Consider the following 27,382-nt stretch of genomic DNA (forward strand, 5'->3'; position numbering starts at 1 on the left):
TTGTCTATACAGTACACTGCAAGCATACTTAAAGACACTCGAAATTTGGCTAGATGGTTTACAGTTGAACCTGAATGCTAATACGTGTGCTATTCTCGTTTTTCCTGTTCAAGACGCTGTGCACATATCTATTAATTATAAGCTCCAAGATATCCCGCAAGTCGAATCATTAAAGTACCTTGGAGCTATTTATAATGAACATCTCAGTTGGGGTCCCCATATTGAATACGTCGCGACAAAAGGAGTACGCGCTATGGGTGTTTTGCGCAGGGTGAGCAGCCGTAGATCCGGGATGAGAAGGAAGGCACTCTTGATGATATATAAAATGTATGTCCGGCCGGTGTTAGAATTTGGTTGTGTTCTATTTTCTGGTGCGCCAGCGTACAAGCTTCGGCCGCTAGTTCTACTTGAGAGAGAAGCTCTACGGCTGTGTTTAGGCCTTCCTAAATACGCTGCAAATGCAGTGTTATACCTAGAAGCGCGCACGCCACCCCTTTTATGCCGATTTAACCTTCTAACGGTGCAAACTTTCTTAAGATTATACGAATCACCCTCTATCCGCGATCAGATAATTTTTATCTCGGACCCTGACTTCTTTTTCTCAGCGCATTGGCCCAAATTTCATAAACCACAAATTGTAATCTACACAAGATAACTATCCCAAAATTGTGTATCATGATATCTTTCCGAACCACGCGAAATTGTTACCTTCCGGCATTTTAAATGGTTTGTTGCAAGAACATATACAAACTATGTCAGCGAATGTTTTTATTGCAACGGATGCATCGCAGTCGGAGGAAAAATCTGGTATCGGAATATTTTGCCCTGAACTTGATTGGTCTTTTTCATTGCGATTGCCGGATTTTATTCCCGTTTTCCTTGCTGAATTTATGGCAATAATTCTGGCTTTACGTAAGTTAAGTACTTCAATTACAGTAGCGGCAGTAATGACCGATTCATTGTCTGTGTGCTCGTCGCTTTCCACATTCGGTGACACACCTATAACAAATCTCTTTAAAATACTGGTCCCCGCGCATCTACAATGTATTCATTTAATTTGGGTACCTGGCCACAAGGGTTTGTTTCGCAATGAAATGGCGGACAGCCTTGCAAAGGCGTCGCTGACTGCACCGATAATTCCTGTTTTCCCGCCAACAGCTCACATCACGACGGCGCGTTTCCGGACACTTACAATTAGAAAAAGCTTATTAGACTCGGCATTGACAGCGTCTCCAGAGTACAAGCACCTTCTATTCCCTTGGCACAGCGATTTAGCTAATTCAAGGTTGATGGAAGTTGCCCTAACAAAAATTCGTTGCCGCGTTACTTCTCTCAATTTTTTACTTCCATCGATCAGGTTTTGTGAACTCCTCTCTGTGCCCCTTCTGTAATGAGGAAGAAACGATTAGTCCTTTTTCCTATCATGCCGCCGGTTCAACACATTCAGGAAACGAATACTTGCACCACCTCTTCGAAAACTAGGCCTGGAATTATCGGAATCCATTCTTCTTTCTTTTGGGGCCACTACCCTGGGGTACAGCCACAGGGATGTTCTCTTTGCTGTTCAGGAATACATCATTGCGACTAAAAGAATATCTTGCTAAATTCCATGAGCATTAAAAATTTTTCATTACTCATAATTGGCACTTTAATTCAAAACAAATAGCGTAATAAGGAGTCACAACATACAGAAAATATAGGACGAATTCACCATCTACTCGGCCGATCCCCTCCATTGGGTATGTGCCATGACGAGAGGTCAACAACAACAACAACAATATCGACAAACTCCGCGTTCGCTCTCTTTCGTCGTCGTTCGCGCTATCGGTTACGCCGCCGACGCCAACGGCGATGCCGCTCAACGCAGGAACGGACAACCCCGTATTGAATGGTTTTGAGAACACAAGAATGATACTGAGAATACAAAGCAATCCCGACACAGTCGCTTTTACGCCTCGCGGTGTCATTGACGACATTGAACCATTGAAAACGCGCCGAATGGTACGGACGTGTAACGCGTTGCAGGTGCTAGTGAACGCTTTCGCACAAGCTTACTCGCCAATAAAAAAAAAAAAAAACGTAATTTTTTGGTTGCCTACATATACCCTTCGACATGCGTGCTTATAAAAGTGCCGAGAAAAGATTGTACGCAGTTTAGATTTATCAGTAAAGGGTTTTACTAAAAGTTCGGCCACCAATGAGCAACTCCCTTACTCGTCCAAATTCATAACCGCAGCTTCGCACGAGGTGTAGTGGTAGCAAATAGGATTTGCTACCATCTCAGAATTACTTTCAGCCATCTTGAATTGAACTCACTGGCATATAATTAAAGCTGCCCGTCATAGCGTTAGCCTACTGTCTCCTGTGTGGCGCATGTTTTAACAATGTAAAGTCTAACCCCACGCATTGCGTGAATCGATTTTACGCGACGTAGTCAACGACGCGACCTTTTTCGCTTCGAGCCAAGAGTTACGAGGTGGATCGATGTCTTTGTGTAAATTGAAAAATAAATCTAGGGTCTTCCACTTACAGATCTTCATTATGATATCGCGGGCACCTAAGAGACTAAAGTTACATTAATTCTTTAATTTGGAAGTTGGACTCCTATCCATCTATCTATATATATATATATATATATATATATATATATATATATATATATATATATATATATATATATAATATATATATATATATATATATATATAGGAGAGTGACAGAGAAATGTGGAAGAGCAAGTCGGGCCCCCGCTCCTCCGGTAAAATGAAAACTCTCCGCCTATGTATATAGGTCGCCGCCCTCTGAGGGCCCCCCTTCAATGAACGGAGACCTTAAGCCCTGCACATAAGACACATCCAGCTATTGGAGTTCTCCATATGGGTGACATCGAAGCCATGACTGGGGTCACCATTCATATCAGACGCGAGTGTTAGGCCAAGTCCTATTAAGAAGACAATTTTTACAATCACAAGAATGTTTTGGCCCGCGGAAATGCAAGACCGACGGCCGGAACCTAATGTAATGAAATCTCGTTTTAGACGGAGTCATATTAATGGGTCTACAGCATTTACGTTACAAATGTTCTGAATAATTCCTATTTAATGTGTGTTATACTTCAGAGCAATGTACAACACATCAGTGTTGCATGTTTACATGTCCTATAACGTGTGAAATCACATTACGGTGTTCTAGTTGCAAACAATCAGCTCCCCTCAAATTTTCCGTTTTTAGGGACATATGAGCGTCTGAAGCTCATACTACCCTCTGTATAGTCGCTAAACCCTTGCAACAAATAGGTTCCAGATCAGTTGGCTGTTATCTTGAGTGTTATTCATACGAAAGTACTTTTTTTCAGTTATACAAATTTCTAATGAAGATGGGCAATGCTGTGGGTGTAATGAAAACAGATTGCAGAGGGCAATTCCTGGGAAAGGGGACACAGTATGTTTCCAGTTAAGCAAGTCGGAAAACTAATATGCTGGCACCAGTGCATGCTACAACCTCTCCTATGATGCACGCAAAATTGAGGCACAGAGGTAATGCTTCTTACTCAATTAACATGTCAACTAACAAGATGACACTCCACATCTCCCCAATTTGCCAGACAAGTATGTAATTACTGTGTTGCTGAAAGCATTGCACAAGATTCACAGTCTTGGAAATTACTTCCCAAAAGCTTCTCATTACACAGATTCCAACAGATGCAATAGATCTGCCTAATCTTTACTTAACTTCCTGGCCTTTTTTTTGCAAGTTTCTGATACGAAACACATTAGGTGCAAAGTCTAGGCACAAAGCGCACCAAGATGCAGAAAGTGATGTGCAACAGCTCTGAACTTTTGGCAGTGCTATCAAAGAGCCCAATCTTGCTTTGAAAAATTCTTCCAAGTGCAGCAAGGTTCAAGATGACCAGACAGTCAGTCGTACCCAAATACACTTTCATGCACGGGCCACTTTATTGAAACTCAAATATTTTAAAATAGTCATATCACCTGCAGAGATGCAGCAAAGGATTTCTTTGGTCAACAAAATGCTTGCTGCTTTTCAGACCCCTCACCACTTCTTGCTACATGAGGCAAAAAAAAAAAAAAAAAGTCCCTACACAAAAAAACGTTGAGAGCAACACAATCTTCTCGGACGAGCAACACAAACATCTCAGAAACAATAGATACAAGGTGGCAATTGCCAACTGATAGAACACCCGCGCACAAGAAAGGAAAATGGGCATTGTCCACTCAGTTGCCGCCACAAAGCTGTAGTAAGCGTGTTCCTCCCAATCGGGAAGGCATGCATCAATAAAATATAACACACTCAGACACAGTGCAGTCGCGCAGAGTTAAACTCGATGCTTGTAATAGTAGACCCATAGCTGCTTCACAGCTCCCCAAGGTGCATATCCACTTGTTCTGTTTTGCTCACATACGTGCCCTTGTTCACTGGAGCATTTCGAAAAATGAGGCCCCGAGGCTGCAGAGCCGGAACAAACCACTCGCACAAAAAGAAAGATGGGACAGTTGCTTCAATAAATAAAAGTTCATAAGAGGATGACACGCGCTTGGGAATGTTTCCTAGAGTACTCTACCAGAACACCCAGTGGCCTTTTTTTTTTCCACATCACATTTCACCAACACCCCCCCCCCCTCAGTGAGGACGAAGCTGTGCCTGCTCCTAGTCTCCTCACCAACACTTTCTGCTCAATGCGAAGCATCGTTGCTGGCATAAACCACTAGACCATCTTCGCCATCAATAAATTAAGAGTCCCCAAAAAAAGCTGTACAGTAGGCTGTGACACAACCAATCAATCAGTTGGCAAAGGTGCAACAGGACAGTGACAGGGCAAAATACCACGCTGCTACAATTCCAGGTTCCATAGTGGCACATCAGCGAGTCTTTCAAGGACGACCGTAGGTTTCGTGACAGATAACCTGCTCTTGAGGCGGCTGGAAGTCAATCTGCAGCTCAATTATACAAATAACCCTGTAAAATTACAAGCTGCTGCTGTCTTGAAGTTGTGCAACACTGTGTCCGCAGTGTGACCAGACGGACTTGGGGATGGCCAAGCTGCTGAAAACTTGCAAATACAGTCCACTTTCGGGGTGCCACGCATTTCTCCACCAGACCATCTTCAGACACTGCTCAGGTGGTTTACAGTAAGAGTTTTTACAGTGTAAACGAGAATTCACAAGCGAGAACGAAGATACTGCACGCTCAAGAGACCTAAAGAATATAATCGCCATGTACACACTACCTCGCAGGTGCTTCCTGTCTGCACAACATCAGCAGGCCACTTTCTTCAGCTTGCACATTATATATGTACAATGTTGTGCATAGATTGCAGAGGAGCGATAACACAAGAACAACTCATCGAACAACTGCAGTTCACATGCAGGAAAGGTACTGCACCGAATTACGAATCTGCTTTCAATGAACATTGCTTCCAGCAAGGGCAAAGAGCACAAATGCATGCAACAGTGTGAACAGAGCAGTGTAAACATTACCATCCTTGCTCGCTATAAGGGTGTCATGTGTACAAATGTAACACTTCCTCCTTAGCTTCTTGTTGAAGAGTGTCTGTATCAACACTCCAATGAACATGTATTTGTACCCCACGCATTGGGCTTGACTGCCAAGTGCGCAACACTGGTAGAAAGCCAGTCATAGGCCTGAAGTGATAGTGTCTGGACTTCCCCTCACACTGGAAGGGTGAAGTGGTGGAGCCTACATTATAGAGACAGTAAAGCAAGGTTTGTAAAGTAGCCTCACTTGAAACCTACCCTGGTGCATGCACAAGCTTTGCAGACATTTGAATAAATGAGCAACCTGGAGGCATCTGCTTACGTTTTTGCGTGCACTGTTCAGCAGTGCTCGAAGCCCTCAGTCATGGTTTGCTGTAGCAGGCAATGTTACATTAAACAACTGTAACAATGCACCTTTTACTTTCCAGCCATGAGAAGCCTGCTCTTATATCATATTTGTTGCCTGTGTTACACATGTAATAACCTTAACGACATCCAATAGCTGCTCTGGCAGTTTTTTATTTTGAGTGCAATCTAATGTAAAGAAAATTAATTCACGGCCATTAACACTGAAAATGGATACTAACATGATACACAATGCAACAAAACTATGCCGCATTTACAAAAAAGACCACAAATGCAATCAAGCTGCGTCCACTATCTCAAGGCCACAACCTTTAACACATCCTGGTCAAAGTAAAATCGGTACACATGAACGATTTTTTAAAAAAATGCTTTCCATGATGCTTCAGGCTGCGTTACATTGCGATGATGTTGTGTCCAGCAAGGTAAACCAAAAGCCTCGGACATCACCAGAGATCGTAGTTTTCATTCATTGCAACGCGATTTCTTATGCTAGAAGTGACACAATGTTGCCTCTGTCCTTTGTTACATGGGTGTCAATTCTGTAATTACAGAATGGAACCTGCAACCAATAACAGTGCCTTCTTATACAGCCAGTTTGAGATATTCAAGAACTTTAGTGAAGCTTCAGGCATTAGGCAGGCCACATGCTGCATTACAGAGATCAGATTCTGGTCTCGTGGCATTGTAAACAACCAACATAAGTGCCAACCGACCCATAATCAGTGGTCAAAAGCCACATCAAGTCACTGATAGAACATTCAGAACTTAGCAGAATAAGAGTGGAAAGAGAACAAAAAATACGCACCCAGAATTCTATTGAACGTGACAACGGACAGCCAGTCTTATACAATGTCGAATGCATTGAAGAGCTTAGTGAAACATACAAACGCAAGAGCCCATTTAGCAGCTTTCACATAGCTGCATGCACAGTTATCGAGTTAACAAGTACCTGAGATGCAGTGAAAGGCAAGATCACTGTGTCAATGTTCCTTTGAATCGCCACCCTTCCTGTTCCTTTCTCCGTCTCCTGCCTCAAGTTCTTTCCATCTATCTTTTTTAGCTGTGGGCATACCCATACCAAGTATACCTTGTGCCAACTCGCCCAACAAGCCACCCTATCTCCCTTTAAACACCTAAGCACACACTGTAGGCACAAGTCATCACACAAGAAGGAATGACACAAAAGGTGCTGCACAATCCAAAGCAAAAGGACTCAGCTTCACATCGGCTGCAAGTTCTGCCAAGTAAACTACAACTTCAATGAGCAAGCTTGCTTCAATGAGCTTGCTTGTAGTTTGGTATGACCCTGTAATTTGGTATGGCCAAAGTTTGGGTAGCGAAAGCAAGAGCATGAATTGCAGCTGAATGGCATGAATGAGTAAAAGAACTAAAAGAGCTCTACTGCAGCAAACCTTGCGACTACTTGCAGCGGGAAGTGCATGCTGTTACTTCGTGTCGGTGAAACGAAAGACGATGGTAGCCATAACCTCCACAAAACAGTTACATTAACTGCATTGCAGAACAGCAGCAATTTGAATGCATTCCCTGGCGTGCTGACCAGAAGGCCAGCTGCTCTTTATATCGCAGAACAACTAAATAATAAGCGACATGCAACGATGAAGAGAAAACTGCGCTCTCTATACACAACACCAGCAGCGTTACTGGTGCGAAATCGATCACCCCTCAAAAAGGGAAGGATCACCCTCGGCCGAGAAGGTTAAAGTACCCACGAGGCTAACTGGGCACGCTCTTTTTGAGAATTGCATCAACTAAGTTTTCCGCTGTAACTGCTGCTGCGTACGTGCGAGGATGAAGCAGGTGTGCAAACAAACTGCCCTCACATCCTCTCCAAACTGCTCCACTAAACACAAACCTTCAGAATCTGTCAGCCAATTCAGTAGCATCTGTTCTCTATAACTTCTGGAACAATCGCACTGTCGTGGCAGACTCCTTCCCATCTGCAACTGTTATGTGCGGGTACAACCGTTTGATCCATCCGTCCATGCGATGGCCAGTGGTGAAACTGGTGCCCCAGATGGAGACATAGCTTGGAGGCAACAGAAAGTCCATGGGAAAGGGGAAGAGAGGGGGAGCAGCAGACCCATTGAGAGCCCTGTGCCCACGAGAGAGAGACGTGTGGGTTGGAAGAGGAGGCAGGGATCGCACGCATGTTCGGCCCCGTTGCGAACGCACTGGCCGTCTTGATAGGCTGAGAGCAGCTGTGCTCCTCCATTGCTTTCTTTTTGACCGTTATGGAAGTCAGGCCTGTCCCTCGGGAGTAAGCTTTGTTGGAGTCGAGGGGTCCAAGCCCATGGTTTGGCACACCCAGCCCGCAAAATCCACTTTCTCTTGCTCCGATGTCCGCACGTATGGATGGTTCTGCAAGTAGACGCAAGAGTAAAGGGTCACCACATTTCGTTATGCATGCATAATTTACCGGCATCAAACGTCGGTTGATTCAGGGTCATATGGTCCCACACCAGTTAACTAGGATGACACCCAAGTATGGCGAGCGTGGAGCGCAGCTAGTGTACCAATTGTGTTTAATCCCAAACAAAGCAGTGTAGTCCGCACTGATATAGTCATCAGTAGGGACCCCATGAGAACAGGTATGCATCGCACCTTTTCATTCCTGCACTGGCAGCATGCCTTCAACAGCACTTTTCTGCCATTAGTGCTCACATCCAATGTGACTACAGATATACATATCTGCATTAAGCCAAGGAATGCAGTTGTCTGCTGGATTTGTTCAGTTGAGCCTGACAAAGAAACGAGCCCTTCGAAAAAAAACTCCCTTTCTTTCGATATAGCTGCATCAATCACACCAAGCATTATCTTTATTTTCACGTACTGCAAGTCATGCAATCTTGAAAACACTGCAGAAACCACACTGAGGATGAGATTTTACTGTGGCCTGCAGGCTGGCATCCAATCTGCCAGCTAGACTGGGGCAGACTTACTAGTGAAGAATAATTCGCATATGTATACAGTAGTTAAAAGCACATCTACTAGGATGTAGATACACATCCTGCTACACTGCTGCATTGTGAAAAAAGTAAATGAGGCTGTCACCATCAAGGCTGTTTATAAGTCACAAAGTGACGAGAACTGCGGCCTCCACATAGATTTTGTACCAAACAGAAATGACTGGTGCAGGTTTCATCAGTAAATTAAGATCTGTTTAGCCATATGTTTATAGTTATTGTTGGTCCACTAAAAAGCTCAACCCCAGACTAATTTAGATGTTTTCCAGCGCCAGAAGATCAGAACTATTAAGATTTTGCATTAACAACTATGTTTTGTTCTCCCACATACTTTGTCACAATGATCTAACGTAGTATGTGTCCTCCTTCCTTTTTCCTCCTTTCCTTAAAATATTATGCATGTGCAACACAGTACACTGAAGATATATCTGGTTAACTTCCCTGCCTTTTCTTGTTTACCCTCCAAAATAAACCCACATTAAAAAGCAGGCTGAATATACCAGTGATTAAGAGGATGTAAGGTGATAGCATCGAGAATGCACACAATCACTTCCTTTGTCCGTCCAATTTTAAAGTCACCATCATGGGAAGTGGCAAGCAGACTTTTGTAGTAACCTTCATGATTTTAGAAAAAGCACTTCTAAATTTTCTTTGCTTTTGTCATGACAGAAAACAGCAAAATATATGTGTATTTGGAACTTCCAAAGAGCCAGTGTACAGTCAAATCTCGATACAACGAATCTAAAGGGACCACTAAAAATCGTTCTTTATTTTGAAAAATCGTTGTAGTGAGAAAATCGAAAATTCACTATAAAAATCGTAAATGCAACCAAAGGAGTCGCCTACTGTTGCTGGGTATACATTCGCGATCGTGTTATTCTCTGATAAGCACAGGGAAAAGAAACGAAGTATTCCGGAACGAGCATAGGTCGGCAAACTCCCTCATGAGTCGACTCGCTCAGATTCAGAGTGAGCCGCGAGCCTGAGTGAGTCCGTGTGAGTAATATTTTGGAGAGTGCGAGTCCAATTGAGTCCGGCTGAGAAAAATTTTAGTGAGCCTGAGTCCAAGTGAGTCCGGTTGAGGAAAATTTCAGCGAGTCCGAGTCAGAGTCTGAGTAAGCCCTAAGCGCAAAATGTATTTGTTGAGTGAGTCCGAATGAGCTCCGCATTTTTTTGCCGACCTATGGTTCTATCTACACAACCTCAGCATTACTATCAGCCTTATGTGGGCTCACGTTTATACTCCCATAGACTTGCACATACTTTAAGGCACTAGTGTTCATAAGCCAGCTCAATACTTATCGATCATAGGCGTGAGTTACCCCCCCCCCCGCAAACTCTGTCACAGGAAGTTCATGGTAAAAATATCACGTGTGAGCCATCTCTCAATAAGCATGTCCTTACTGAATTGCAACCACTAATAACTCATATTTGAAGGTGCGAGATAAAAAGGCACCAAACAGAGCACCAATTATGGTCTTAAAGAGCATTAACACCACGGTCAAAAAAGCTAATCCTACGCTAACAGACTCATGAGTAGACTCACTCAGACTCAGATGGAACCGTGAGTCTGAGTGAGTCCAAGTGAGTAATATTTTGGCGAGTCTGAGTCAGAATGAGTCCGGTTGACGGAAAATTTTGTGAGTCTCAGTCTGAGTGAGCTCTAAGGGCAAACTACATTTCATGAGGGAGTCTGAGTGAGCTCCACATTTTTTGCTGGCCTATGGGAACGAGTGCACGTTTAATTGAAGACCGTGACCTTTGGCTGATGGGTGCAGCTCAACTGCTGCAAGACAAGCTCTTCAAAGTGCGCATCCTTGTTGTGTACTTCGAAACGTCAGCGTTAGACACCGATTCTTTGCATTACAGTAAAATCTCGTTACGACGAACATCAGATTAAACGAAATTTTCAGATTAACAAATTTTTTTGAAATCCCCGCCAAAATGCCTATATTGCCCAATGTAAAAAAAACTTTCAGTACTACGAATTTCAGAATACCGAATATTTCAGATTAACGTACGTAATTTAACCCCGAAATCAACAAGATGCTTCGTTATTACGAAGTTCCGTGAATGTTTCGGTACGGAAATCACCGAAGCTTACACCTATCATCATCTGCAGCAGATATGCGCCGGGAAGCCCGCTTCAATGGGTGCAGCCCCATCAGCGTCGACATCAATGCAAGCGTCACCAACCAGTCAAACTGGTCAAACCGAATCAAACAACGTAGTAGGCTTAGCCCCGCTGTTGCTGCTGTTCTCACCACGTTTCCAGTTGCTGTCGTTCGGAGCTGCGAAGTTGAGATCGTGTTGTGCGGTCGCTTTTCTGGCAATGAGTTCTCTTTGCCCCAGCGTTAAAAAGAAACGATGCCAGTTTTCGCTCAAGGAAAAAGTGGACATTCTGACGGAGTTGAATGCTGGAAAAAAGCAAGTGGACATAGGCAGGGAGTGCGATATCGCGCCGTCAACAGTGGCAATGATACTGAAGGATCGGGAGAAGATCGTGAAATTACATCGAGAATCACAGCTGGCTCCCTCAAGAAAACGCTTGTGGCTGGGCAACTACCAAATCGTCGACAACGCCGTCCTCACATGGTTTAAGTATGCCAGACAACACGGTGTGCCCTTGTCAGGCCCTATTACTCAAGAAAAGGCACGACAGTTCGCAGTCGCTTTGGGCACCTCCGGCTTCGACGCAAGTGCCGGATAGTTCTATCGGTTCCGGCAAAGGAATGGCATCATGTGGCGAGTCGCATGCGGGGAAGAAAAGGCGGCCGATGCCGAAAGTGCGATTGCCTGGCGGAACGAGCGCTTTCAGGAAATCGTCGAGTCGTTCAGTCCAGAGGACGTTTTCAACGCCGACGAAACGGCATGCTTTTATCAGCTGTTACCTGATAAGACAATGAACATTAAAGGTGAAAAATGCAAGTGCGGAAAAATATCGCGTCTTCGCATGTCAGTGCTCTTCTGCTGCAACGCCACAGGCACGGAAAAACTCAAGCCTCTTGTTATTGGCAAGTCCGCCAAGCCTCACTGCTTGAAAAACGTTGTCTCGTTGCCTTGTGACTATCGGGCAAATAAGAAAGTGTGGATGGCGCGGGAACTGTTCACGCAGTGGCTGCTGCAGTTCGACAACACAATGAAGAAGAAACAAAAGAAGGTTCTTCTAATCGTTGATAACTGCTCAGCACATATGGTGAACATGCGTTTGAACAATGTGCAGCTTGAATTTCTGCCCCCGAATTGTACAGTGGTGGTCAAAATTTTTGCGGACCACGGGAGCGCGTGGCAGACAGCACCGAGGCGCCTTCTCACGGCTTCTTGCGAAGCTCTAGAGCAGGCACTGCGCACGCGCATCCTTGTTTACCTGCCGGCCTGATCGTTCGCTTGCTTCAAGTGCGCGCGCACCAGAACGCCAGAGAAAGTGCAAGGTGCCGCTACTGCAGTCACTGCGGAAGCCCCGAGCGATTGGCCTAAAACAAAACTTTTCTACTTGGCGAGAACTTTGTCCTGGTCTGGACAAAATTTTCGTCAGCTTTCAAGATTTTTCTTCATTTTTTAACCCATGTGGGTTTTTCTTGTAGGTTCGTGCTACAAGCCGGTCGATGCCAAGTTTTTTCTTTTATAGCGCATATCAACGGGCGCATGATAGTTGCACCGAGCACCACAAAAAAAAAATATTGCAGCATGCATGAGTTCCGCGAATGGAAGCTGCTTATATGTCTTATCACACATGTCGATTTTTAGACAAACTGACGCAAAGCGTATTTTCCACGCTGCGAAGCGTCTGGGAACAAAGCGCAGAGTGCAGCGCGCACCGAGCACTGCCAGTACAAGTTACATATTTTCGTCGCGATATCACCGCTCGGTGCTTCCGCGGCGACTGCAGAAGCGGCACCTTCCGATTTCTCTGGCTTTCCGGCGCGCGCGCACTTGAAGCGAGCGAACGAGCAGGCCGGCAGGTAAACAAGGATGCGCGTGCGCAGTGTGCGCTCTAGAGCTTCGCAAGCAGCCGTGAGAAGGCACCTCGGTGCTGTCTGCCATGCGCTCCCGTGGTCCGCAAAATTTTGACCGCCACTGTACATCTTTGCTCGAACCTTTAGACCAGGGCATAATAAGAAGTGTGAAGGCCGAATTTCGGAAGCGACTTGTGCAGCGCCTTCTCATTAACACATGACTGAAGCTGCCCACGGAGGTCAACATCCATCAAGCCGCAGAAATGCTGACAGGGTCATGGTGGAACGTCAAGGCAAGCACCATTAGCAACTGCTGGCGAAAGGCAGGTCTTCTCGAGACTTCGCTTACGCTGCAAGACTGCAAGCCTACGCCACGAGACTGCGATGACGAAGTGGAGCTCAACCCAGAGCTTTGGAATGAGCTTACCGAGAAGCTCCTGGTAGACGCTGCAGTAACCTTTGAGGATTACGTATACAGTGACTGCGCAGCGGCTATGTCCGCAGAGCTCACCTGCGAAGAAATCGTGAGCCAAGTGCGTGAGCAAGACTGCTGCAGCAGTGACGAAGACTACGCTGGAGATGCAGAGTCTAGGACAACGGAAGAGACTATTTCCAGCTCGGATGTTGTGGTGTTCCTTGAGAAGACCCGATCGTACCTCAGGTGCTGCAAGGATGTACCCGAAGACATCCTTAGGAAGGTTGCGGAAGTGGAGGCATACATGCACCAGCGCCTGTTTTCTAGTCGCCAGAAGAAGATAACCATCTTTTTTAAACAGTAAATTGTTTCCACTCAGTGCCCAGTGTTTTCGTTCATTGTTTATGCCCCAACACGTGCACCTCCTGCAAAGGTACATTATTTTCGCTGTTGTGTTACATTACCGACATCATTTTTCAGTACTACAGTTGACGACCAGTAATTCGGACTCCACGGGGAACGTAAATAAGTCCGAATTATCGAATGTCCGAAAAAACAAATGCGTCAGAAAAAAAGTACTTTTACTGACACTTCAGGGTCCTGGTGGCCGAAAAAAGTTGTCAATGCGTTGCTGCCCGCACTTCCGCTTACATGCAACCAAGTCCGCCTGTATCTCTGCCAGTGTGATGTGATCGCTGTACGATGACGAGCTGGTTTCGTTCGTGAAGGCAACACGTCTGTGCGGTGCACTTAGCGGTCGCACAAAGAGGCAGCATGAATGGCAGCACGGCGCGTTTGGGTTCTCGCCTATTAAATGCGTGCACTACGCATGCAACTGCACAAGGCCACATGCACTATCGAGCAGTTGACTGAAGATGCTTATCGTAAGGCTTGTCGGCGACTGAACCGTACTGGCGTGTTTGCCACCTGCCGCCATCACGCCTCCGTGCATTTCCACTGCTTATCCGTAAAGACATCGCAGCACGGCGCCGTGATAGCGGCCCCTTTGAATTTCCGGTCCGCTTCACCCCATAACACTTCGGCATCGCGACAAAGCTGAATTTCGGACTCTGCTACTGTTGCAAACAGGTCGACTCGCGAAAGCGCTGGTTCGAACCTACGAAATGATAGATGCGGCAGATGTGGGGGCTTCAATTATTGCCTTTCAGACCTGCAATTTGGGCAGAAAGTCCGAAAAATCGGACACCGAAGAGTTTTAGCGTCCGAAATTTCGAACGTTCTTGACCATTGACGTCTATGGGGCTGGTGACGGTGCCGCGAAAGCGTACGAATTTTCGAGCATGTCCTGAAAATCAGCAGCTGACTGTATCTGCCGCGTTTCGTTGTCGTTGGCGCGGCCTTCGGCGCTGGCTGTGAGGGGACCATTGGCGCCATTTAACTCAGATCTTTTGAGACCGAGTGTAAAATAAAGCAAGTCTCAAGATAAAAATGAACGCTCGCGCAGAACGCTTTACCGCAGACGCATTCAAGAGAATGGCGGCGATAGCAGCGCAGTGCGGGGATACAGGAACCGGAATGTAGGATGTTCGCGATGTCGATACGATTTCCCACAGTTGACCAGTGCCTCCAAGATCGGCATTTCCAATCACAAATCTCTGAGGCATAAAGTAGCAATCGAAATAAAGCCTCATAGATCACCAATTAGCTTTCGTTTTGATCTCTGAGGCCATACTTTGTACGGTACGGGTGCCGTAGGAGATAATGGCTGGCGATTCGGCGTGCGCGACAGTCTCGGACAGGGTCCGAATTACCGTATTTACTCGCATAATGATCGCACTTTTTTTTTTAAATTGACGCAAATTTCGGGGTGCGATCATTACGCGGGGTAAATTTTCCGCGAAATATTTTGAGCACCGAAAACGCAAACAAGTCGCGTATCGGAATTCTTACGATAGCTATCTTGAACATAACCAAAAATAAAAGTAGAGTAAGGCTTACCTTTGTAATAAACGCACACATTACGCAGGAACTACATGCATTGCATATTGCCCTATTTTTTTCATTCACTGACCCCCTAACTTTCATTCAGAGTTTGAAGCGTCACTGGCGTCAGTGTCGTCGCCGCTCGATTCCCTGTCGGAACCGGCAGTGTCATCACAGTCCCACAGAAGGTTACCTTCCGTTCCGTCGAGCGCGTTAGATATGCCTGTCTTCTTGAACTTGTTGGCGACAGTTTTGCTCTTGCCAGTTTTGGTTTCGCGGAAAGCCCGGCGCGTGCTGTTGGTAGCTATGAGCTTCTCACGCCGATTTTTCCAATACCTAATTCTTATTTTGTCGACGCCGAAATGCCTGCCGGCAGCGCGGTTGCCGTGCTCGAGCGCGTAACCGCCTTCAGCTTAAACGCGGCAGTAAAACTCGCGTATCGCCCCATCGTGAACCGGCACTAAAACAAGCCCACGAGGCGCATCTCGACAACGTTTCCTCTTGCTGTCATGAAACGTTTAAGAAAAGCCGCAGCGCCTCACATCGCTGCTTCACAAGGAGAAGGGCTACCTCACATGACGACGATGTTGACACTGCAGCAAGCTACCACAAATGCAGCAAGCTACCACCGAAACATCAGAACGAACCGTCAATCAAAATTAACGACAAAATACGGCCGCTGCCTCGCTCTCCACGTGAGATGGGGCTGTAAAGAAGGTAGTCCATAACTTGCTTTCCTTGAAGTACGCGCCGATTGGAAGCATCAAGAGCAAATTGCAACCGAAGCAAAAGCGAGGATCAGGGATGCTGCCATGTTGCCGGAAATCGTCACACTCACTTCCAGGCGACAAGCGTTTTTTTCTGGTTTCCCAAAAACCTGCGACGCGACAAGCGACGGCGATGGATGGCCCTCCGCGACAGCAAATCCTGTCGCTCGTCTCCGTCGCTCAAAAATCGCATGCATGCGGTTGGGCCGGTTGGGCCTTAACACTGTGGGATATCAAAACCACGTGATCAAAACAAACATGGCGGCTGGCGGAGCTAAGCGAACGCGTTTTTTCTCGTAAGTCATGGAGGTCGTGAGTGGGTCATGCGCGTCAGAACAGTTTCTTCCGTCGAAATAATGAATTATTTTGTTTAAATCGGTAAATTTGCGGCAACAGCATAGCCATGTTTAAAGGACAGAAACAGAGATGGGCGTGTTCACCTGCCACAGACGTAGAAACACATGGCGGGCATGTGGTGAAAACTACGGCATTTGTCTTTACTGCTATCCTAAGACGGCACGCTTCCGCCAACGGTGGGCAAAAATTAGGAATCTGTTTGGTGCGTGCAGTTCACTTGGTGAGTCTTGAAGAGTTATTTACGTAACGTTCGACAGATGGTAAACATGATGATCATCAGCTAGACTTGGCACACGACATATCGCTGTGGCAAGTTCGGGGTGCGACCATTACGCGGGGGAAAAAAAATCGAATTTTGATGACAAAATTTAGGGGTGCGATCATTACGCGAGTGCGATCATTATGCTAGTAAATACGGTATCGAATGTAGATCTCGCAGCTGTCCAAAATATCGGTCGTCTTTACACATTACTTCTATGCGATCATCGGCGGTGCCCCGCGACTGTCCGAATTACCGAGCATGTCCGAATTATCGGTGTCCGATTTATCGGTCGGCGACCGTACGATATTTCAGAATAACGAATTAAATTCGGCGGTCCCGCGAAGTTCGTTGTAACGAGATTATACTGTAGTTCACATGCGCTATTTTAGCGTCGCCTTCACTCTCGTCATCCTTATCGCTGTTTCCTTGATAAAAAAAAATAGTGTTGATCTCAGTTCAGCCGATGTGCATACATCGTCATCACACCGACTGCACAACGCTGAGTGTTCAAACGTTACTGAAGCATCCATGGCAAGTCTTTATGCGACTTCATCCCATAGGTCACTTGCACTGCATTTTTCACTGTCTTGCTGTATAAGACACCTCTGGTAATTGCCACCGTGTTCCTTTCAAGCTGCTTCCAGAGCTCATTACGAATGTACAAACACGAAGCTAATGACGAGCAAAACAGCCGTGCAACAAGTGTAGATGTAGCCATCCGACTAAACATAGCCAGCTAGGTGAAGCCTGATGAAAAGTACAGGTGATGGTGATGCCAATAGGGCTGTCACATTCAGAATAGGACAGGCGCATAGAGAAATAAGCAGGCGTTCTGATGATGATGATAGTGACATGTACGGAGCCACTGATCTCGTGCGGAGCTGGGCATTGCGGGTAACCTTTCAAGTTCACAATTCGTTATATTAAAGTGTTGTTGAGGCACAAGGGCGATAACATTTGATACATTATTCTGAAATATTCGGTATACTGAAATTCATAGCAGTGAAATATTTTTACATTAAACCAATGGACATTTCGAAGGGGATTTTCAAAATATTCCTTAATCTGAAACGACCGTTAATCTGAGGTTTGCTATAACGTGATTTGACTGTAGTAAACTCTCATTAAACAGAACATGAAGGGACCAGGAAATTATGTTCCATTTAACAGGAGTTGTATTTACTGGGTGATGAACAGGGGTGTGGAATTCAAGCACAAAACCAATCATGTTAGAGGCAGTTGTTCCATTTAGGCAGCAATCCCGTTGAGATTTCTGTTTACTGAATGTCTAATGCATATAGAATGGTTGGCCCTACCAAGCAACAGAAGCACCTTACTTACCATTAATGTCTTCAAATCTCCTCGCTCGTTTGGATTCCTCTTCAAGCTGCGATATCATGCAAAAAAGGATTAAAAACACAGCACGATTAATAAACAGTGCAATTATGTTATCACATCAACTTGCCCAGCTCTCCCTACTTTTGTGAGAAATATCCCCTTCAGGTGTGAATTATGATGCAGTGTCTGCAAATGTGTCAAATTAAAGCAACATACCTATTTACTCGAATCTAGGTCGCTCTCGATTGCAGGCCGACCCCCGAAATTCGCAAGGCCAATAAAGAAAGAAAAAAAAAACTGACCTCGAATGCAGGCCGAATGAGAAAAAAAACCCCGTTTCATCAGTAGAAAACCCATCATTTTTATTGCGTAAGCGCACACCCCTTAGGCAGGTGCGTATAAAGTTATACGTACATATAAATTATTCGTCGTCATCATTGTCCGTAACATCGCTGTCCTCTTTGTTGCCGAGTTCATCCCAGAAGGCATCATCCTCGCTTCCGTCCATCACATACGAAAAACAACACTTTTTGAAAGCTCTAATGATTGTTTCATCTGGAATTTTGTTCCACGCCGCGGTGATCCAGTTTGCCAGCTGGCCGAGCGAAGCACATTTAATGCACCCGGTTGGGGTGAGCTATGTTCTTCCGACGTAAGCCAGTCAGTACAGTGCTTGCGAAGCCTATCTTTAAAGGGCTTATTAATGGTGACGTCAAGCGGTTGGAGTTGGCTAGTCATGCCACCAGGGATAATGGCGATGTCTGTCCTAGCATGAGAAAGCATGGTCTTCACGGCGTCAGTCAGGTGGCCACGATAGGAGTCAAGGACTAGAAGTGACTGCTTGCACAACACGGCTCCTAGACGGCGTTCCCAAACTGTTTTCACCCAGTCCTCCATCAAGCCGCTGGACATCGAACCTTTGCTGTGAACGTGCACAACCCCACTTCCGGGGAACTTTTCGCCCGCTGGTAGAGTCTTGCACTTGAATATTACGTATGGGGGGAGTTTTCGTCCATCAGCGGTGCAGCAGAACATTACTGTCGTTTGCTGCTTTTCGTAACTCACCGTCCTAAGTTTGACTTCCTTCGTAACCCTTTTTGTCACCCTTATGCCATTGGCAGGTCGAAGAACACCGGGGTCTGGTCGGCGTATGCAATTTGCCCCAGTTGGTAGCCCTTTTCCCACCGTTTATCCATCACGTAGCACTGAAACTTGACAAGCTTTTCCTCAAAGTCAGCGGGCAGCTTCTGACACAAGGTCTGTCGTCTCGGGCTGAACCCGAACCGTTTCATGAAGCGCATTGCCCAGCCTCTGCTTGCTTTGAAATTGGCTCATGTGACACCCTTCACGTTGGCAACTTCCCTGGCTTTGCCTGAATAATCTCGGTCGTCACGGGCATTCCCGCTTCCCTTTGTTCCCTGATAAAATCGGCAACAACTTTTTCCGCCTCATGGTGTTGGCCCGTTTTTGGTCCAGTGAACGCCATGCGGGTTGCTGCACAGCTTAACAGTTTGGCCTGTTGTTTGCGCCATCACCGCACATTCTTTTCGTGCACGCCGAACTCATGCTGCGCTTGCAGGTTTGAAGTTGTCTCCATGCGAAGAACGACCTTTCGTTTAAAGGCCGTGCTGTAGTGGCACCGCTTGGTTGGTGCCATCGCGCAGGTGGCGCAGGTGTTTCGCGAGCATGCGGTTAAAGTGCGACATTTCCAAAACCCTACCAAGACGACTGCACTGAACAATCGCTGCCAGAAAACTGTCAACTCCATGCCACACAAGAAGAAGGGAGGAGGGGGTGTCAAAGTGCATGGCAATCGCCGGCGCCGTAATCATGTGACACAATACACCCTTGCCGGCGTGAAAGCTCACCGGCTCAACGACCCTCGCCGCCCTCGCTGCACGAACGTCGGACTGCGAGATTTCAGAACAATGGTCAGTGTGAAGCCGACCCCGCGGTTCGCTTGTGTAGCCGTGGGGACCACTACTCCACCGCTGAGCCTAGCAACCACGTCACCCGTGCAGCTACCGTAGAATGCCACCCGCCCCCCCCACTTTCGCACATCATTTTTTTCTAACAAAACATCAGCCTAGATTCGAGTAAATATGTAATTACAAGGCTCTCGATATTACATTCCAAAAAAGAAAATGAAGCAATATGTTTTGTGCAAGTTTCAGTAATTAATTGCAATTAGCATGTGATTAAATATTTAATTATTCTGCAGTCAGTCATGTTCCATTTTTGCATCAAAAGAACCAAATCATAGGCTTTAGATGCATGTGCAATTTGTTTTTGGCTGTTTCATTATCAAGCAAAGAAAAATGATAATTTTGACATTGGTCGTAGAACGCAGCATGCTGAACGACCCGACAAACATTGTAGTACAAAGGTGATCAGCTAGCCATACACAGCATACTGAGGTCAAGTGAAGACACAATGACTATGCAGAAGGTTCAATTCATCCTATGAGCTATGTATTTTGCCCTTTCTTTCAGCCACTGGTTCAAAGAATTAGCAGAAACAAGTTGCATTCACATATGTGGTCACTGTACCACAACGGGATATAGAATGCCATAATTTTTGCATAAACTACTAAGTCATCACAGGGTGTTTCGAATGAACTTCAAGTTATTACAAGAAGGCACAGCTTATGCCTCTTTAAAATGTGACTAATTTCAATTGTCAGCCATCTACAAACGGCAAATAAGCAAGGATCACAGACACTACTACAGTAAAAGCTCGTTAATTCAAACTGAGTTAATTCGAACTTACTGCTAATTCGAACTGACGCCCTGGTCCCGGCACAGCCCTATGTATTTCTATGGGGGAAAACTGCCGATAATTCGAACGCGTCGGTATCTACAACGGTTAATTCGAACTGGGAGCCCTCTGGCTTTCGTTCTTCCGCACAGAAATCAGCCCAGTTTGATCACCGAAATAACTCATTACTTTCATCTGTGTAAAACAAGTGTAGTGAGTGATTTCCATGTATGATTTTATGATTGTAAATGTCGTCTGTCTGCTGCTGCTGCTATATGGGTGGCACGGCCCAGTCAGGCAATGTTTGCCTTTAGCCGTGTCCCCTTGGACAATTTCAATATTTTTCTATAAATAAACTAAGAAAGAAAAACCTTAAATTTTGATTGCGTTAACTGTGTCATGTAAATGAACGTGTTTTGGAGCACAAATAGCTTCGTATATTTGGCATTAAGCTCACTGCTCGCGTGAATGCAAGTCGCTGCTTGTTTCTGGCGTACCACTGACTGATCAAACAGTTCTGTTCGCTGTTTGAGCATGAACTTAATTTACGAAATTACCTGCCACAAATGTGTAGTATCGCCTAATTTGCAGGAACGAGTCCAGAGGTGGCGTCTCTAGGTTCTCTCCGCACGGTGTGGCGCGATGTCTGTTCATTCTAGCGCCCGCCCGCTAATTCGAACTCCACTTAATTCGAACAATTTTATAGTCCCTTTCGAGTTTGAATTAACGAGCTTTTACTGTAGTACTGCTTTCTGCGCACCTTGTTCACACCACAAAAACAAAGACAGGCTGCAGTCATCTAATGCTGTAACAGGTTGGTTGCATGTGAACGGGTGTGAACAAGGAAAAGAACAAGATAAGCCTAGTCGAACAAGAACAAGAAAGCAAAATAAGAATAAGACAGCAACAACTGCACTGAAAAGAGCAAGAAAGCCTGCAAGTACGGTGAAAGAGATGGTTGATCCCTCCCATCATAGGAATTGGAATAACACAAAAGTAAAGCGTGCCCTACAGAATTAACTGAATGTTTACTGTACATTGATACAAGAGAGTTTGCACAATGTATACTGACGTCTGGCAGCTATAGCATTGTTTAACGTAAATGCACCCACTTTCGATGATTGGTGGTACATCTCCATCCTGATGACTAACGTCCATGTTAAATGATTAAACAAAACCTTGTGGTAGCTGTAGTAGTTAACGGTGAAAGCGTAGCAAGAGAACGAGGTGCGATAGCCAGAAGAGCATCGCATAGTGGACGCAGAACTTGGTTGCCATCCTGCGGCATGTTAAGGGGAGATGCTCCTCTGAAAATTTTTTCTTGAAGTATTTTTCACAGCTCAATGAAACTTTTACCATTTATAGAGATTGAGCTCCTCTTTTCAAATATGCTTTTATTTCGTTTATAGCTCATTTGGTTAATTTTTTGCAGACCATGCATTTATGAAAACAGTGCATTTTTGTGCGAGCTTAGGGAACAATAGGGAGCACCAAAAACACTAAAAAAAAAATAGCTCATATTGCTCCTAATGAATTGAGGAACTTAATAAAGCAAGAAAACATAGGGTAACATATGTGTGTTAGCCTAGAAAAAAATTCCAATGCTGAGTTTCAGTTTTACCATTCTCAAGGAAGAAACTTATGAAATCATCTTGCTGAAAATGCTTGTGGAAAACTGTGAAAGTTGTTTCTTTGAATTCAGGACATGTTAAACTATAAGCATGCCAAATTTCATTACGATCACACTACATAAAGTGCACAAATTTTATTGCACAAACTCTAAAAATGCAGCAAAACAAAGAACTGAGAAAAACATGTTTGAAAGCTAGACTATGGTGGATGTTACACTAGACTATGGAGGGGAAACGATTTTTTTTTCTGTATTTTCAGCAAGAAAGCCGCGTTGTTGAAGTGGGCTCTGGGAGAAGAGGGTTAGGCCTACATTCCCGCGAGAATTCAAGAGCCGGCAACGCCGCGGAGCGAAATGCCGCGTTCATGAAATTTGGGTAAATTCGCGCTTTCAGGAGCCACCACGAGGGCTTTTATTGCATTTTTTGATAACTTCTAGTTGATTCATAGGTTTGATTCTTTAATATATTAAAGAGAAGGCTTGGGGGAATACAACAAAACACAAATTCAACTTTTCCAAAAAAAATCGCGATTTCGACCCACATCTCCCCTTAAAATGTGATTGAACACCACGGCCAGACTAGAGGGAAACGCAAAGCGCGTCGTGCCGCCCCCCGGCCGTGATTTTCTCGGGGCGAGCGCGTGAGCGGGGAACGCGGTGTTACAGCCAGGTGAGGCAGGCGCGCGTCGCAGAGCTATTTTTGGTTTGGGTTACCATGATGCTATGAGCAAGGCCGACGCGTTTACGACACTTGGGCTGAGATCGCCACCTCACGGTGTGTTAAGGCATTGACAAAATTGAACTTCTATTGAAAACGCGCCGAATGGGATGGACGTGTAACGCGTTGCAGGTGTTAATCGCAGAGGCCACAGTAATGACGAATTACTTTACTTTACCGCTCCGAGAGGGTAATACCACCCCGCCGACCGGAAGAGTGGTAGACATAAAAGGTGCGTTTGTAAAACCTCTAGTCTGTGACCGTGGCGCAGTGGATAGCGTGCCCGGCATCTGTTGTTGCAGACCGAGCGGTCGCGAGTTCGATGCCCGTTGACGGAACTTTTTTTCTTTGCCATCTGATCATGTAAATTTTTTCGACGTCATTTCCGTGACGGAAATACGTCACTGAAGTCTTGGTGGACCCCGGCAAAAAAACACTTTCATGTTAAAAGCTAAATGACTGTGACTAACCAACGATCAACGAGGTCCTTGAACTCTGGCGAGAAGACACCTGCTGGCACTGAAGGTGGGGCCTAGAAGCAAGAACACAAAGTCAAGCAAGTGAAAAGCGAGCCTTTTTCACAAGCATGTCCTCATCACATCAGTAAAATGAACATGCTTCTGATAATTTTGGAGTGATCTAATGCACTTTGCTAGTAAGCTTTCATAAGGTCAGCCTCACGCGCTTTATCATCAAAGATGTGCCCTTCTAAACTGCCACTGACTCAATTATACGACACTGCTACAGATAGCCCATCCAACAGACCATAATGCAAGCATAATGAATGGTTCACTCTAATATGTCAGTAATTTCTATAGTACTTGTACTTTAATGAATATAGTAGTCGTGCCATGAAGTGGCTCAAACAATCAAGCATTTTTAAACTATCAGCGTCAAGGCAATCGTACAACAACTATAAGGCGTAAGGCAACGATTAGGTCACACGTCCTTTCTTTCTTCAGCAAGCATGCCCGCCACTACAATCAATGCGCTGAGAGTACCGAAGGGCCGGAACCACATTAAGGCCACCGTGTTTATTTATTAAAGCTTCTTAATTTGGACTTATTTTCTGGTCCCCATAATCACATGCAATGTTTATGGCATCAAACTCTCATTAGTTCAGTCATACTTAGCCTCAACCCGGTCAGCTCAGATGATCCCTGGAGTGCGCTAAGTGCCGCAAATGTGCGACGCAAAAACAGTGTGTCCAACAGAAATGAAGTGGCACAATCTACACTGCCACCGTCAACAGCGTGAATCGTACAGTAATGAGAGGAAAGCCAGAATGCTCCATGCCTTTTTGTGTTTACCACTGCACGTGACAACGCATTGGTCAAGGGCTCTTTAGGAAAGCATGGTTGCCATCCACTACCGCATTGTTGGCAACCAAGGCTTCAGTGGCTGCATCAAACTAGTTTCCTTTTTACATGGTGAATGTGAACTGCAAGAGCACGATCAACCATCGCATTAATAGTGACAGCAGTTTCGTTTTTGTCATATGCCTTCAGACCTGCGTAGTCACCGTCCACGATTGTGAATCACCAGCAAACAGCAGTTACCTCTTAATTCAGCGTGTGTAGGCTGCGCATGCCTTGAAAACTGCATGGAACTGCATTGCTATAAATCACGGTTTCGTCCGCAGTAGATGCGGCGCAGTGCTCAGTAGTTTAGATTCTGTGTGCATAGGTTGTGCGCGTGCCTTCAGAGCTGCGTGGACACTGCCTATGATCGCGCTGTTAGGGACCACAGTTCCTTTCACAGCAGGTGCAGCACTCAGCAGCTTCATTCTGATGCAGTGCAACGCGCATGCAATATCACAACACTCAAACATGGTGGAAGCTTTTGAAGCTGAGTGTTTTAGCCGCAATCCACATGCTGGCATAAAACTCGCCTGCTACATCACGATGGACAAAAGATCTGCTGCAGGCCATACTGCTAGCAAAAAAATTATCATCAGTGCGTGGCGGTGTTTGTGGCGGCGGTGCATGACAAGGGAGGGGTGCAAAACATGTTTAGGATTAATTGATGAGAGAGTGTCTTGTGCCGTGGTTGCTTTGTGATGGGAGTCGTAGGATGACGAGAATTGTGGCTTTTACACAGCTCTTATGCACCATGACAACGGAATTCGCATATTCATGCAGAATATATAAGTGTATTAGTGTAATAGACGTTTGTTGCTTTCCTGAGACTCTCGATAATTCAGCATTCGGTCAATTTGGACATTTTATGCCAGTACTGTAAAGTTTGAATTAATGAGGTTTTACTAGTCTTCAACGTAAAGAGTCGAAACTCCCATAAACACTAGTATAATTTGCACCATTCTTTTGGCACTGACTTTAAAACACCAATCAAAACATTTCACTTGTGAGACTTCCAGAACGGTCTTGTAAACATCAAAAAAAACAAAAGCATTGTTGCTCACTTCATTAACAATGTAGTCGAGAAGTTCGAAGATTGACATGGGCCGTGGTCCGTCACCCGATGCCATGCCGGAGTTACCTGCAAAAGAAGAAGACCCCTTAACACACTTGTCTCCCACTTACTATATCTTGTAAAATGGCCTTCAACACAAAACAGTCATTTATAGAAATGTCTTGCTTTTTATCATTTACAAAAAAGTCTTGCTTAAAACTAGTGATGAGTGTTTGAAATCCAATCGAACTTTTTTACGTGCATGTAACAATACAGTGAAACCTCGGTGGTACGAATCTCAGGGGACCCCCAAAGATACTCGGATCATCCGAAATTCGTATCACCAGAAAGCATGGAAAATTAGCATACGACAGAAGAAAGCTGGTGTACATTTTCATTTATTGTTTTTCAGGGCCGCAGCAACGTCAGGAAGAACCCTGAATGATTGTCAGTTAAGTTTTTAGATGTTGGCAATCATAGCAGCACCCGTAAATATATGGCCCGCACGCGCGTATTTAATTAATGAACCAGGTGAACCCGCAACAGCAGTAGCCCTCTCCAAATTTTTAATGATTTTTCTTATGACACCGGAGTACTGCAGCGAAAGTAGCAAAAGAAGCGCTTTGACGCGATGGATCAAGGCCACAAAATTACAGAACCACGGTCCTGTGTTATGATTTTGTTATCGCGGAGGTTTTGGGGATGTTTTTTGGGAGATTTATGGCCGTGCCCGCGCAAGTGCGACCTCCACGGACGCGCATGTTGACGTTGTGAGGCCTGACTCCTTCACCAAGACCATCCTCGCCTTCTTCCGGTCCTCGTCCACCTTTCATACGATGTCTGATGCACGAGGCAGGCACGTGTACACACAGTACAACGAGAGCAACCCGCGTCGACGCGTTAAAAAAAAAAAAAGCATGGCGCTAATGTCATCTGTAATCTAAACACGAAGGCACATGGAGGCACATAAGAGCCTCAAAGATTCGCGCACACAATCTCGGAGGCCGTGACACGTCTTTGAAGGTTTATTCTGACAGTAAGAAAAGTGTTTTAGATGCGAAGGCATCTCTTGCTCAGGGGTATGTCCCTCGGCGCCGGCCTGGTAGTCCGTACTCACACTACGCATGCGCAACTCTCCTCCTTCCCTCTCTCCAACAGCTGCGCGTTACTCTCTCCACTTTTCTACCAGCACCTGCGTGCACTTCTCCTGCGTTCTCGCTTCTGCTCTCGCGGCGCATGCGCTACTCTCCTCCTCTAGTCTCCTCTCCTCTGTGACTCCTCTGAAGTGCGGGCTCGACATGCCGAAATTCTCTCCTGCGCAGCACCGCGATGAGTGCCAGCGCATGCGCGTCCCCTCCCCCTCCTTCTCCTTTCCTACGCTGCTCCCCTCTCACGCGCCTGTCGACTGCGTTCCCCGCTCGCCCTGTGAGAATTAATGGCCAGGCTAGAGGGAGACATGACGCACGTAGTGTTCCACTTCGCGTTCCAGGACGCGAGGTCGGTAGCATGCCCGATGCTGGTAGTATGCCCGAGGTCGGTAGCATGCCCAACGAACGCGAGCGTGCATGTGCTTCGGCTTCGCATCGCCTCATGGTCCCCTTTAGCGGGAGATGGTGTAATGTTTTTCTTGCACCGCCATTCTGACGATTTGGCAGTGCGGTGAAAAATGCCCACGCTTGCGTTCTCGCGCTCGCATGTGCTTGGCACGCTTCCGCGACAGCGCGGACAGCACCTCTTCGTAGCTGGGCGGTAGCGTATGTTCGTATCAAACGTGGATGGGTGAAAATCGGTTCGTAACAACCATACTCCCTTACATTGCAGGCCAATGGGCCTTGGTCGGGACCAACGAAAAATTCATATCATCCCGAAATTCGTATGAGCTGTAATCGTATCACCGAGGTTTTACTGTATAGGCGATTATTTTTAGCTTGCCTAACATCATGTTGCCGGTGAATGGCAA

At 45.7% G+C, this 27,382-nt stretch overlaps 1 protein-coding gene across 1 annotated transcript in view; it reads right to left on the reverse strand.

Annotated features, from left to right (window-relative positions):
• Window positions 1-3,935: 3,935 nt before the first annotated feature.
• LOC119387467 (dual specificity mitogen-activated protein kinase kinase 1) overlaps window positions 3,936-27,382 on the reverse strand; it is a 38,227-nt gene continuing 14,780 nt past the window's right edge. Inside the window, exons 8-11 of the mRNA XM_037654858.2 lie at window positions 25,433-25,509; window positions 23,481-23,542; window positions 17,909-17,954; window positions 3,936-8,261 (exon numbers count right to left, since the gene is read on the reverse strand). Of these exons, the coding sequence (XP_037510786.1) occupies window positions 8,142-8,261; window positions 17,909-17,954; window positions 23,481-23,542; window positions 25,433-25,509 (305 nt within the window). The 3' untranslated portion in view covers window positions 3,936-8,141. The remainder of the gene's footprint in view (window positions 8,262-17,908; window positions 17,955-23,480; window positions 23,543-25,432; window positions 25,510-27,382) is intronic.

This window comes from Rhipicephalus sanguineus, chromosome 3 (assembly GCF_013339695.2).
Source record: "Rhipicephalus sanguineus isolate Rsan-2018 chromosome 3, BIME_Rsan_1.4, whole genome shotgun sequence".
NCBI lineage: Eukaryota > Metazoa > Arthropoda > Arachnida > Ixodida > Ixodidae > Rhipicephalus > Rhipicephalus sanguineus.